The 14,473-nt window shown below is 40.2% G+C and overlaps 1 protein-coding gene across 3 annotated transcripts in view; it reads left to right on the forward strand.

Moving 5' to 3' along the window:
* Nucleotides 1-14,473, forward strand: part of atp8a2 (ATPase, aminophospholipid transporter, class I, type 8A, member 2) — a 379,342-nt gene that overhangs the window by 113,504 nt on the left and 251,365 nt on the right. For all 3 annotated transcript variants that reach the window (XM_031897248.1, XM_012957935.3, XM_031897249.1), the window contains 4 exons: nt 3,572-3,656; nt 5,996-6,135; nt 9,414-9,552; nt 12,412-12,476. In XM_031897248.1, the coding sequence (XP_031753108.1) occupies nt 3,572-3,656; nt 5,996-6,135; nt 9,414-9,552; nt 12,412-12,476 (429 nt within the window). The remainder of the gene's footprint in view (nt 1-3,571; nt 3,657-5,995; nt 6,136-9,413; nt 9,553-12,411; nt 12,477-14,473) is intronic.

Genomic DNA, 14,473 nt, shown 5'->3' on the forward strand with positions numbered 1-14,473 from the left:
GTAGCACCGCTAACCTCATTGTCCGACCGCTTCTCCGTGTTTGCGTGACAGAGATATGTTGGTTAAGGCCTGATTTAAGGTTTACATTTAGTTGTCAAATGCAGTCACAAGGGCCCGGATTAGGGGTAGATGACAAAAGAGGTACACGCCCCCCAAACACACCATTGCGCCCTAAGCAAGTGCCTCTCCTGCATACCCCTAGTTCTGGCGCTGACTCTTTTGTACATGTTCCTGTTTGGCAATTACCACCAGGGTTCTAGAGATCAAAAGGTAGGTGGCCCGACATGGTGGCTGCTAACTTCCAAAGGGCAGAGGGGACTTCCAGGTCTATTGACTATAGTGGGATGGACCGAAGATACAGCCCTTGGTGGGGCCTCGGCAGGGGATCTATAATGTAAAAATCACTTGCTCCAGCTTCCCAGCATCCTACAGAGAGTCAGAAGTAGCAACTAGAAGCTACCATAGAGTATCTAGTAGAATTAAGTCTAAAACAGCTGGACTTTTTTCTTTAAAATGTTTCACCACTCATCCGAGTGGCTTCTTCAGTTCAAATGACTGGTAGGGAAAAAACTCAGAAAAAGTCCAGATGTTTTAGATTTAATTCTACTAGATACTCTATATCAGGACCGGGATGAATGAGAATCATCATAGACATAGAAGCTACCATGATTTGCAAGTAGAATCCAATTTATTTTCCACAGTAAACAGACATGAGAGCAACCTGACTGGCACTTTCATTTAGCCTTTTATTCTGCTCAGGAATTTAACTGACAGATTGAAATCAGTATTTGTTTATTCCTCCAGGCCTGTTGATCAGCTGGCTTTTGCCACATCAGTTCAGGAGTCATAGCCAGTAGTGCAGTAGTGTAGTGAATATTAGCAGCCAGCAGACACCGCTTTTAATAGCAATGACATTTACAAAAAACTATCTGCTTCACTTTTTTTTTAACTTTTGTGCAAAAATAAAAAAAAATCAGGCTGGTTGTGGCTCTCAGGAAGGGACGACTGTGTTGCTTCAAGCTGTACTGTATCTTTGAGCTCTAATATACAGTGGTGTGAAAAACTATTTGCCCCCTTCCTGATTTCTTATTCTTTTGCATGTTTGTCACACTTAAATGTTTCTGCTCATCAAAAACCGTTAACTATTAGTCAAAGATAACATAATTGAACACAAAATGCAGTTTTTAAATGAAGGTTTACGTTATTAAGGGAGAAAAAAAACTCCAAATCTACATGGCCCTGTGTGAAAAAGTGATTGCCCCCCTTGTTAAAAAATAACTTAACTGTGGTTTATCAATTTCAATATCAATTTCAATATCAATTTCTGTAGTCACCCCCAGGCCTGATTACTGCCACACCTGTTTCAATCAAGAAATCACTTAAATAGAAGCTACCTGACACAGAGAAGTAGCCCAAAAGCACCTCAAAAGCTAGACATCATGCCAAGATCCAAAGAAATTGAGGAACAAATGAGAACAAAAGTAATTGAGATCTATCAGTCCGGTAAAGGTTATAAAGCCATTTCTAAAGCTTTGGGACTCCAGCGAACCACAGTGAGAGCCATTATCCACAAATGGCAAAAACATGGAACAGTGGTGAACCTTCCCAGGAGTGGCCGGCCGACCAAAATTACCCCAAGAGCGCAGAGACAACTCATCCGAGAGGCCACAAAAGACCCCAGGACAACATCTAAAGAACTGCAGGCCTCACTTGCCTCAATTAAGGTCAGTGTTCACGACTCCACCATAAGAAAGGGACTGGGCAAAAACGGCCTGCATGGCAGATTTCCAAGGCGCAAACCACTTTTAAGCAAAAAGAACATTATGGCTCGTCTCAATTTTGCTAAAAAACATCTCAATGATTGCCAAGACTTTTGAGAAAATACCTTGTGGACCGACGAGACAAAAGTTGAACTTTTTGGAAGGTGCGTGTCCCGTTACATCTGGCGTAAAAGTAACACAGCATTTCAGAAAAAAGAACATCATACCAACAGTAAAATATGGTGGTGGTAGTGTGATGGTCTGGGGTTGTTTTGCTGCTTCAGGACCTGGAAGGCTTTCTGTGATAGATGGAACCATGAATTCTACTGTCTACCAAAAAATCCTGAAGGAGAATGTCCGGCCATCTGTTCATCAACTTAAGGTGAAGCGATCTTGGGTGCTGCAGCAGGACAATGACCCAAAACACACCAGCAAATCCACCTCTGAATGGCTGAAGAAAAACAAAATGAAGACTTTGGAGTGGCCTAGTCAAAGTCCTGACCTGAATCCTATTGAGATGTTGTGGCATGACCTTAAAAAGGCGGTTCCTGCTAGAAAACCCTCAAATAAAGCTGAATTACAACAATTCTGCAAAGATGAGTGGGCCAAAATTCCTCCAGAGCGCTGTAAAAGACTCGTTGCAAGTTATCGCAAACGCTTGATTGCAGTTATTGCTGCTAAGGGTGGCCCAACCAGTTATTAGGTTCAGGGGGCAATTACTTTTTCACACAGGGCCATGTAGGTTTGGATTTTTTTTCTCCCTAAATAATAAAAACCCTCATTTAAAAACTGCATTTTGTGTTTACTTGTGTTATCTTTGACTAATAGTTAAATGTGTTTGATGATCAGAAACATTTTGTGTGACAAACATGCAAAAGAATAAGAAATCAGGAAGGGGGCAAATAGTTTTTCACACCACTGTACATATAATAAACATTTATGAATTACTGAACTTGGGATTCCTAAAATATTGCAATTTTCCATTTAATCAAATTATTCAAAAAATAAATGGTTAAATGCAAACTTATTATTAATGTTTCACTAAGCAGCAACTATCATTACCAATTAAAGAGCAAGTCACCTTATATTAACTTTTAGTATGATGTAGACAGGATATTTAGAAACAATTTGCAATTAATCTTTATCTTACCTTTTTTGTGTTTTTTAAATAATTTTAGCTTTTTGTTCAAGGAATACAAAGTAACAATAACAGTGACACTGTTGCCTCAAAAATCAATCGTTTCTTTTGGGGGGGGGGGGGGGTTCTGGGGTCTGTACCCTCATTTGAAACCTGGAAAAAGGCAGAAGACGGAGGCATACAATTCAGAAATTAGAAAACAATTGAAAAGTTGCCAAGAGTAGGGCATTCTATAGCATACCAAAGGGAACTTAAAGGTGAACTACACCATTGGCCATAAATCTTCTTTCCTTTAGCTGAACTCTGCAAAGAAAGCCATTCACAGTCCCATTGATTGGGAATCATAGGATCAGAACCAAGATACCAAACCTGGGATTTCATTCTACTCTGAAGATTAATATATTGTACTGAGGTTATGTATTTTTTATTTTCTGACAGTTTCTAGCAGAATTTTGTACATTGACTAGCATGGCGCCATATTGATGTAGATAAGAGATATCCAACTTACCCTCTAGCTGTTGTGCTACAATTTGTGGGGAATCTGGCCGTTTTAGTTGAACAGCTGGGGGTTGGCAGGCCTCAACTGATGTCCCTCATACAGCAGATCTGTGATGGAAAAAATGGTATTTTCTGTTCTTATCTTTATATGTGTGTGTATATGTTTCCCAAACAGGATAATGTTATTTTTGAGAGGCTTTCAAGAGAGTCGAAGTATATGGAACAAACCCTAAACCACCTGGAACAATTTGCTTCTGAAGGTAAATATTCCATAGTCAGTGTTCAGACATATCCCTGTTAACCATTTCATAACACCAAAAGGCCAATGAACTGAGGCTTTGGATTCTTTTCCCAGTTCCAGTGAGTTTAAGTGCTAATATGGGGTAAATTAAGTGGGGAATCTCACTCTGCACCAACTAGTAAACGTTGTAGTTAGTTGTATCTGCACTGGGGCAAAATGGCTGAATCCTACTATATTAATCTGCCATATCTTTAAAGTTATTCCCAAATACATAGGGTTTTTCGTTTTTGAAGTTATGAAAAGACGTAAAACGTAACCTCTGCTAATGCTTTTGAATGAGAAGAGCAATGCTTGAATCACACGTTGTGCTAATTAGATGGAATTTAGGTTCTTTATTTAGAAATGAATGGAAACTACATTTTTTTCTGCCAATGCTAGAAAAATGTTACTTAATGTATTAAGATGTCCCCTTTTATAAAATATATATATATATTGGGCATTGCTTCCCACCAGGGCATCTGGGCTTTGTACACCATACTGACAGTATTTTGGTTATGAGCCTGGAATAGCCAAAACCACACAATCTATTTGTGTCTGAAAGCCATGCCTTAATATATCATCCAATTTGGCAAAAACTTTCTTTTTGATCTTTATTTCAGTATGTTACGGTGCATATTGGCAAATTCCCTAGGAAATCTACTTTTACACAATGTTTGCAGGGTAGATTTCATCTCACAATAAATTGTTGTCCTTGAAAATGAACGCTTATTTCATTTGTGAATGCCTTGAGTTTTCCCAGTCATGTTTCTGGCAGTTTTTGGTCATATATTTGTCTGATTATTAAAGGGACAGTAACACCAAAAAATGAAAGTGTATAAAAGTAATTACTATATAATGTAATGCTGCCCTGTACTGGTACAACTGGTGTGTTTTCCTTAGAAAGACTACTATAGTTTATATAATAAAGCTTCTGTGTAGCCACGGGGGCAGCCATTTACAGGGGAAAAGGCACAGGTTACTTAGCAGATAACAGATAAAACCCCATTATATTCTACAAAGCTTATCTGTTATCTGCTTTGTGCCTGTGCCTTTTCTCCTTTTTCCCAGCTTCAATGGCTGCCCCCGTGTTGACATAGCAGCTCATTTATATAAACTATAGTAGAGTTTCTGTTGCAAACTTACCAGTTTTACCTGTGCAGGGCAACTGTACATTATATTTTAATTACTTTAAAACACTTTCAATTTTTGGTGTTACTGTTCCTTTAATGTATTTGGTGTCAGAATGTATATGTTTATTTGTATAGTGTCAATAAATTTCCAAAAAATACATAATACATGATAGAACAGAAAGGAATAAAATACAGTACATATATCCAAGAACAATCACGATTAAACGAGTAAATTAGAATTAAGAAATTCTCTGGCCCTGGCCAATGAGCAGTGCTTGTTGGACTTATAAAGTTCATGCCCCCTGTTAAAGTTGCAACCTTTGCTTAGGGGCCCCTATGATAAGGTTACAGCTATAGAAACACATTGGTTCATAAGCCAGAGTTCCAAAAGTATACAGGTATATCCAGAAATGGGATAGGCTGTTACGGGAAGGCCGTCTCCCATAGACTTCATTATAATCAAACAATTAAAATTTTAAAAGGCGATTTCCCTTTTCTCTGTAATAATAAACAGTGCCTTGTATTGGATGGTAAATAAGCTATATGATTCCATACTGGATGCTATCCAATCCTATTGGGTTTATTTTATGGCTAAATGAATTTTATCAGACTTGGTATTATGATCCAGATTACAGAAGGATCCTCTACCCAGAAAACCCCAGGTCCTGAGCATTCTGCGTTATAGATCCAACAAGAAATAGATGGTCAAGCCAAAATTAACCCTAATTGACCATGAAGCTGGGCTTTCAGTTGTATCTAGGAGAGCAAATAGACATTTTTGTCTTTTTGGGAACCACTGCTGTAAACCTTAGAGTCAGATGGACGTTATAGAGGACATTAAAGGACCCAACAGGAGGGTGCAAAGTGCTGCCATTCACAGGGGTTGAGGTGCTGACTTATAAATGGGTGGTATGAAAGGAGAAGCAGAGGCAGCTCTGTGAGAAACAGAAGAGACATCCAGAAATGTTTTGGAGAAGCAAGTGAGAAGATATAGTTCTGTACAGAGGAGTAAATGACTTTAAAAATCAAGAGAAGATGGTTCTTTTCTTAATGGGTTTCCATGATATTGACTTCAACTGAGATGGAGGTGGTTCCCTCCTGGATAGGAGAGGCTAAAGTTGAAGGCTTTTCTTCTTTTTATTATGTCATAAAATGATTTTTAAACCTGTAAATTGTGCTTTGTTTAAAGGTTTAAGGACCTTGTGTCTTGCATACTGTGACCTGCAAGATTCAGAGTATGAGGCGTGGTTGAACGTTCATAGTGAAGCCAGCGTGGTTATTAAGGACAGAGCCCAGAAACTTGAAGAGTGCTATGAAATTATTGAAAAGGTAAGTTCAATGTTCCTGCAAAGCCCAAAGGTTGTATTGACTGAGCTGACTGGTTTATGCTTAGCCATCCTTGTGAATATCCCAATGTTCTGACTGCCAAGACAAAGGTTAGAAGGGTCAATGCAAGAGAAACAACAACTGGAAATGCCTTGAAATTAAACAACTCTGCTGTGTCATCAACATAATTTGACCTATGGTGTGGGGTATTGTGCCATTAATTGCTTTGGGTTACAGTACATGATGGGGACTATTTATTGCTTATCAGAGAAGCACTCCAAATAAGTTTACATAGGTTATATTTTTGGGTCAAGATCCCCATAAAGTTTTAGTGGCAAAATGTGCCACTTTATGCTGGGGATGTACTGGGCCACTTCATGCTGAGGGACAATGGCATTCCATGGTGTGAGTATCAGTTTATGATGCAAAATATGTTGAATTTTGTCATGTACTAAGAACAACAATTTTGTTACTTTTGTCATAGTCCCATTGAACATGTACAGCTCTGTGTCCTTAATCCTCCCTGATGTACTGTATTTAAAATACAGGTATCGGACCCTTTATCTGGAAACCCGTTATCCAGAAAGCTAAGAATTACGGAAAGCCCGTCTCCCATAGACTCCATTTTAATCAAATAATTCAGAATTTTAAAACTGATTCTCTTTTTCTCTGTACTAAAAAAACAGAACCTTGTACTTGATCCCAACTAAGATATAATTACCCCTTATTGGGGGCAGAACAGCCCTATTGGGTTTATTTAATGGTTAAATGATTCCCTTTTTCTCTGTAATAATAAAACAGTACCTGTACTTGATCCCAACTAAGATATAATTACCCCTTATTGGGGGCAGAACAGCCCTATTGGGTTTATTTAATGGTTAAATGATTCCCTTTTCTCTGTAATAATAAAACAGTACCTGTACTTGATCCCAACTATGATATAAATAATCTTTATTGGATGCAAAACAATCCGATTGGGTTTAATTAATGGTTTATTGATTTTTTAGTAGACTTAAGGTATGGAGATCCAAATTACGGAAAGACCCCTTATCCAGAATACCCTTGGTCCCGAGCATTCTGGATAACAGGTCCTATACCTGTATTTTATCATGCATTGTCAAATGATCTGAAGTGAACACATAAATGGGACCTGTTATCCAGAGTGCTCAGGAACCAGGGTTTTCCAGTGAAGGGGTGTTTCTGTATTTTGGATCTCCATACCTTAACATGAATCAAACCCAATAGTATTGTTTTACCTCCAATAAGGATTCATTTTACCGAAGTTGAGATCACATACAAACTACTGTTTTATTATTCCAAAGAAAAAGGAGATCATATTTAAAAATGTAAATGTTTTCATTTAAATTGAGTCTATGGGAGATGGCCTTTCTGTAATTTGGAGCTTTCTGGATAATGGGTTTACAGTTAAAGAAACATGTTGCTCACCAAACCCTTTGATGTTATTCCAGTTGCCCCACGTAGGTGCCCACTTTTACATTTCTGAATTGGAGGCAAGTTTTGGAAGCACAGAGATGCAGTTTTACTCCAAGCAAAGCCTTCTATGGGCTAGCAGTCAATCAAATAGCCAATCACAATCATGCCGCCCCGCCGCAATGAAATTGTGAAATTTTGCTCCCATACGGAGCAATGGGGATTTCTCCCCACTGCTCCGTATCGGAGTTTAAATGGGCGCGCGCGGTGGCAGGGAGGGTGGGTACGGGGAGAAAGAGGTTTGTTTGCGCATGCGCGAGCAGGGAAGGGGGGTGGGGCCAGGCCCGGATTTGTGGAGAGGCCACAAAGGCCCGGGCCTAGGGTGGCAGAAATCCGCTGGTCACGCATGCATGCGCACTGGGGGGGGGGGGGCGTGCGACCTGGGACGGCCACTGGGCGGGCGGTTTTGAAATCCGGCCCTGGGTGGGGCGCGAATGGGGGGGCGGCCTCGGGGCACCCGGATTTGAAATCCGGCGCTGCTGATGATACAAACAGGTTTAGAAAAAAGATATCACGTTATGAAGCCTTGTATTGGGCTTTATTTCCATTTGCTTGATAAAATGACCAAATAAAAATGGAGTATTTATACCGATGCTATTAAGAGGTCCTTTGATTGCTATTTGGGTTGCCTCAGTTCAAAACGACTTCTTGAGAATATGAAAGCAATTAATATCTTGCTTTGAATCATTACAAACACTTACCAGTCATATGGGCGCAATTAAGGTGAAATAAAAAGGATTATGGAAGGAAATTACAGATCATACAGTGAGTTGTTATAAAACCAGGAAGCACTGGCGATGGAAGCCAACTCGGTAATGGAATGCAGACAGAGGTTCTCGGTAATTGCCTGCAGAAACCATTATCAGTTGGAAGAGCTCATGAATTAAAGAAAATCTTTCACATTTGGCTCATGTATGTCTGTAAGTGCAGTTGTGGTTCTTGCTCTTTCCCCACACTCAGTTGTGTGTAAAACCACTTTCATTAAAGGTACTTGTGTCAAAATACACTCTTGCAGTTCCATATAGTTGCGTCGGCGCTGCTCAGCCCTTTCTGCCTTCTGTTGCAGCGCTGCTGCACCTATTGGCACAGAAGAACCATAGCGCTACTGTCACCTCCAGACCAGCTTGTAGCTCCAGGGTTCCCTCAGCCATGTGTCGCTCACCACAATTTAGTTGCACTAGACTAGAAGCATGGGACGCAAAAGACACTTGTCAGGCAGAAAATATTTGCTGCAACTGTGTCAACTTATAATAAAGCACAGGCACAGCTGCATGGATTTTGAGGAATCACAACTGTGGTAGGCGCAAGGCAGTTGTGATTTGCAGATGTGATGTGTATGTATGTATGTATGTATGTGTAACTTTATAAAGCGCCACAAGGGTACGCAGCGCTGTACAATCTAAGTGCCATGTGGTATGAGACACAGTAGGAAGGAGGTCCCTGCCCCGTAGAGCTTACAATCTAAGTGATGTGCTACACAGTTACTTTCTAAAACTTTAATAAATAACCCATTTAGTAACCTTTTGTATTTTGGTTGCTAGGGTTGTTAAACTTCCAGTTGAAAAGCAGAAGAATTTTCATTAGAAAAATAACTATATAAAAATAACTTCATTTTATGCCCGGCTTTCAATGAGCATAGTCAGCTGATAATTGTGGTGCTTACCATTGATGTGGGTGGCACTAGGAAGAAATGGCATTAAACTACAAAAAGTAAAATAGGAATCTTAGTGGCTGAAATACAGCACAGAAAACATTTAATATAATTTATGTGTATTTGTTGTCATTTGAAGGATTTGATGCTGCTTGGTGCAACCGCCATTGAAGACCGCCTTCAAGGAGGAGTCCCAGAGACCATAGCAACATTAATGAAAGCTGAAATAAAAATATGGGTCTTAACAGGAGATAAACAAGAAACAGCAGTCAACATAGGTAATCAATTACATTTTGATACGGTTGTTTATGATTTATTGGCCCCTAGCCCCACTTGTTCCCAAGGCTCAAACCAGTACTATGGCTTCCTGGCAAAACTCTACTTACTCTACATTTCTTGTAATAAAATGGACGTAACTTTGGGCAGAATTTATGTTCACCAATAAGCTGAGGGTGTCTCTTTCTCATAGGAAGAAGCATCCGTACTCAGTTCCCATAGCAGCGAGACTTTTAGTGGAGCCCCTGATAATCTGCACATTTGGGATTGAGCTGTATTGTTAGTTGCTGTGTCTGCCAATGTGCAGGCTGTGGGCATTTATTTATTTGGATTATTTTTCCCAGTACTTTATGTTGCCTTTAAAGCAGCAATTTGTGGTTATAACTAAATGGGGGCTCTTCCTGAGACATCAAAGTCCTTCATTCTGACCCAGGAAATTTTTGGACACACCATTGTTCTGCCTAGACCAGGGGTGCCCAGACTTTTTTGCGCGCCGATTGAATTTGGCTCCTCCCCGCGTACATTCACGACGCAGCATACGTACGCATCCCGAATAAAAGTGCCTCACTTCCGCATTTCCCGGCTTAGACGCGGTCCACCAGAAATCCACTGGGGATCGACTGGTTGACCGCGATCAACGTTTTGGCCACCCCTGGCCTAGACCATGACATGTTCTGCTTAGGTTGTGCCCCTATCTCTGCCTCTGCTGATAACTCCCAAAAGGTTACTGCTCTACATTCCTTAAAAAGCAATAGCACAAGAGCTAAATTAAAGATAATACATAATGATGAACTGCAGCCAAAATTCTCTACAGGTGAAAATGCAGCTATTTTAAGATAAGTTCCTAGATAGGTAGAATTTTTAAAATGCTAATTTATGAAATAACCAATTAGGGCATCATGACAGATTTCCAGCTATCCTGTCCTATCTTACCAAAACTTTCCTGACAGTTAGAAATGTTGTTTTTTTTTAGCAAAACGGTGCATTTATCAAAGCTGGTGCCTCTGTCAGTTCCCAAGAATGTGTTTCACTGCTCTGAGATATTCTGTTCAGTGGCGCGGTAGCGCTCAGGGTAGCTCAGCATCTGCACTGAGCACTTTCACCTTAATCAGGGAGAAAGGATCCAGACAATTATTTTCCAAAAATAAATTGCATAAAAAAAGGAAATTAAATTCTAAGCACCTCCATTATACATCAAACATTGTTTTTAATACTAAATACAGCTACAAATACATTTACTGAATTTACTACAAAATGTTAATGTATTAGTAAGTTACTTAGAATTACAATGATTGCTTATTATGCAATATATATATATATTGGCTTTGCATCTCCTTTGAATATGTTTTCATTTTATAATAATTTTTTGTTATTAAATTTTAAATGATTGCTCTCCCTTAACTTAATTTGTTTTCCTGCTTTGAATGCACTCATACTGCTTGGCAGTTACAAACAACATGGCATATAACATTTTGGTTCAAATCAGGTTTGAGCAGGTAAATCTGGTAGTTACAGTGGTGTAAGTATAGAGGCCGGCGGGTGTTAGGGATTGGGCAATCGGGAGCCTGGTAGGGATCTCTTTGTGCTGGGCCCCTCTGAAGATTTTTTGCTGGGGGGCCTGGGGCACACTAGTTACACCACTGGTTAGTTCTGTAGCAATCTATGTCTTATTCAAATGCCTAGCCCTTATGGGGTGTTTATTTGAGCCTTGCATATTACACATTCATGAACTGCCCAATAAAGCCCTACCTACAAGGGGCAATTTCAAATTCAGCAAAATGTGCAACATCCAGTTTTCAAGGCCACAATGCAACGTTTTTCCCTCCAGAATTCCAGTGTTTTTGAACACTTTGATTTTTTCTCAGTTGCGATGATGCATGGGGATTAGGTTTAGTCACTTTTGATTCCTTTGTCCTATTAACTCTGCTCTCTTTTGGAGCCCTGGGATTAGCACCATGTTCAGGGAGGCAGTAGCTGCAGGATCCCATTGTATCAATAGGTGTACTTCCAAACTATTCATGAGAGCAGACTGGGAGGGCAAGTATTTTCAAATACAGGCTAAAAAAAGATCCAGTTGGTCACCACCCAAACTCCTTTGCCTGATTTGACCATTCACGTTGTAGGCCAAACTGATTGTGATGTTTTGCCCTTATCCAGCAATCACATCATAACTGGGGCCTATGCAGGCCTGTTGGGAGAGGATCTACAGCCTAATATTGCCCTTGCCTGCCTGAATTTTCAAACCTGCCTTATAGATATGTGGCTGATTAATGGACAGATATCACTCAGACAGGCCGTCACTTTGGCCCCGTACTTGGTCTCCGGTGGCCGATTTGGCAGCCCGTGTTTGGCCACCTTGGGTGAAAATTAAGTGCGCAGTCTATTAAGGCATTCTAATTACCTCATTTACTGGCCCATTAAGTTTAAAATAAAAACATATACAAGTATTTTCTTAAATTTATGAGTAATTATGTAATCCGGCGTGCCGTAGCGAAGAAGATTTATATCCTGATGTACAATGAGGGTTATTTAGAATTTCATGTGAATTCATATATGAGAGAGTTCTAGGCATTAACAATAACATTCCGTATTGAGACTTTTATTATGCAAGTCCCCAGAGTTACGGCGCTCGGCAAGTCCTCATTCCACTGAGGCATGACAGCCTGAAATAGGTATTTATAGAACTCTTGGTTACATAAGGTTCCCTTCCAAATCCAAACTGTCACATATGAAAAGCCAGTGATATAAAATTGCTGTTCATATCCATATAATTTAAGTGACTTCCAGTCATTATTTCTGTATCCTTAGTTGGTATCTTTCCCGCGACACCGTATGACACCTTCCATTTCCTTCCCTGGCAGGTTATTCGTGCAGGCTGGTGTCACAAACAATGTCGCTCATCGTAGTGAATGAGGATTCTCTGGATGTAAGTAATAATTTGGGTGCTGCTTAAAGTTCTCTGTGCTTTATTGTCAGCAGTTTGATACACACTATGAATGTATTATGTGTAGGCCCAAAAAGCACATTAAACTCTTGAAATAGTTATAAATATTGTGACAGACTGGGGAGTGAGAGAAAACTCAGCTGTCATTGTTTCTGACCTGTGGCCCTTCAGCTGTTCTTCACAGTTACACAGTTAATTTGGGTTAAAAAAAGACAAAGGTGCATCTAGTTTAGCCCTTCTGAATGAACCGCACTGCACATGTATCACAACAAATTATCCAAGCCACTCCTATGGGTGTTAATAGAATCTGCCATCACAACATCAACCGGCACAGCATTCCCCAACCTCACTGCCCTCACCCGGAAGAACCACCTACGCTGCTTCAAATGGAAATTCACCTTCTAAAGTCTAAGGGCTCTGGCACACAGGGAGATTAGTCGCCCGCGACAAATCTCCCTGTTCGCGGGCGAATAATCTCCCCCAGTTGCCATCCCACCGGCGAACATGTAAGTCGCCGGTGGCATGGCACACGCAGTGGCGCGATTTTGGCAAATCGCCGAAAATGCCTCGCGAGGCAACTTCGGCGATTTGCCGAAATCGCCTGCGCAGCGCGTATCATCCCACCGGCGACTTACATGTTCGCCGGTGGGATAGTAGTTCAGGGAGATTAGTCACCCGTGACAAGGAAGATTTGTTGCGGGCGACTAATCTCCCCGTGTGCCAGAGTCAGGGGAGAATCTGATTCTTTGATCTATGGGAAAAAAGACCCCCCACTATCTGTATAATCTCTATAATGCCCTCTAATGCACTTGTAAAGAATAATCATGTCCCCTCGCAAGAACCTTTTCTCCAAAGAAAACAACTCCAACCTTGACAGTCTTTCCTCATAGTTTAATTATCACATTCCTTTTACCTTTGTAGTTGCATGTCTTTGCACTGTCTCCACTGAGTGACTGTCTAGAGTTGCACGGTTTGTTATCCACAATATCACCCAAATCCTCACTGGTACAGGTTGTAAATCATCAGTAGCTGCCAGGAGACTGAATGAACAGTGAATTAAGTTCTGTAAATGGAAACAGGCAGATGATTTGCTCAGCTTACCCTTTTATTCTTTTAAAAGGGAATCACCTCCTGTAAAAAAGCACTAGGTCTTGTCCCTTAATTTGTATATAACTTGTCTTATATCATACACAAGAGCCATGAATATCCTGTAAATTATATACTTATAGATGGTGCTTGGTGATGTTATCAGTTATAATCAATGCTTAGTGATGTACTTTCTGTCACATGACTTACTGAAACTTGTGTATTATAATAAATAAAGTATTAAAAGTCACCTTGGAGCTCCACAACCTGTAAAAAAATATGCTTGAACTCTTTGGTGACTTTTAATATACTTTTATTTTACAATAGGTGTATGTTACTCACTATACAAACTGAACGTTTATGCACAGCAGACTAAAAAGAAGATTTTTGCATGAACAGTTAAAATCCCTATAGAAAACGGAAGAATGTAAAATATGTAAAGCAGAATGTTCCCACGTATGGAAAATGTGGGATTACTGGTGTTAGATATTTTTATTTCCGCTGTACCATGAGGTAACAACCTGGATGACTAAAGATGAAACTGAGGGTAGATTAGAGCCCTTCATCAGGCTTAGTAGCTATCACAAAGCTCAGTTAGCTTGGCTTAATAAAGGGCTCATTTACAAACATGGCTGCTATAGAACAAGGGAATTAGCCCCATTACCAGTTAGAAAATGAAGATCTGGTTGGTTGCTATGCAAATCGGTATCCATATAGCTGGGAGAAATGCCTTGCCTGTGCTTGTATATCTGTTTTAATACAAATGGAGGCGACAGTTACGTGCGGTTCGAGCTGCTCTACAAATTGGAAATCCTGTGTCCATGACATGAATATCTAAGAGCAGCAGCTGTATTTATTAGTATGTGTGGTGTTAAAGGCGCAGTGCATTCATC

The sequence above is a fragment of the Xenopus tropicalis genome, chromosome 2, assembly GCF_000004195.4.
Source record: "Xenopus tropicalis strain Nigerian chromosome 2, UCB_Xtro_10.0, whole genome shotgun sequence".
In the NCBI taxonomy this organism is placed as follows: Eukaryota; Metazoa; Chordata; class Amphibia; order Anura; family Pipidae; genus Xenopus; species Xenopus tropicalis.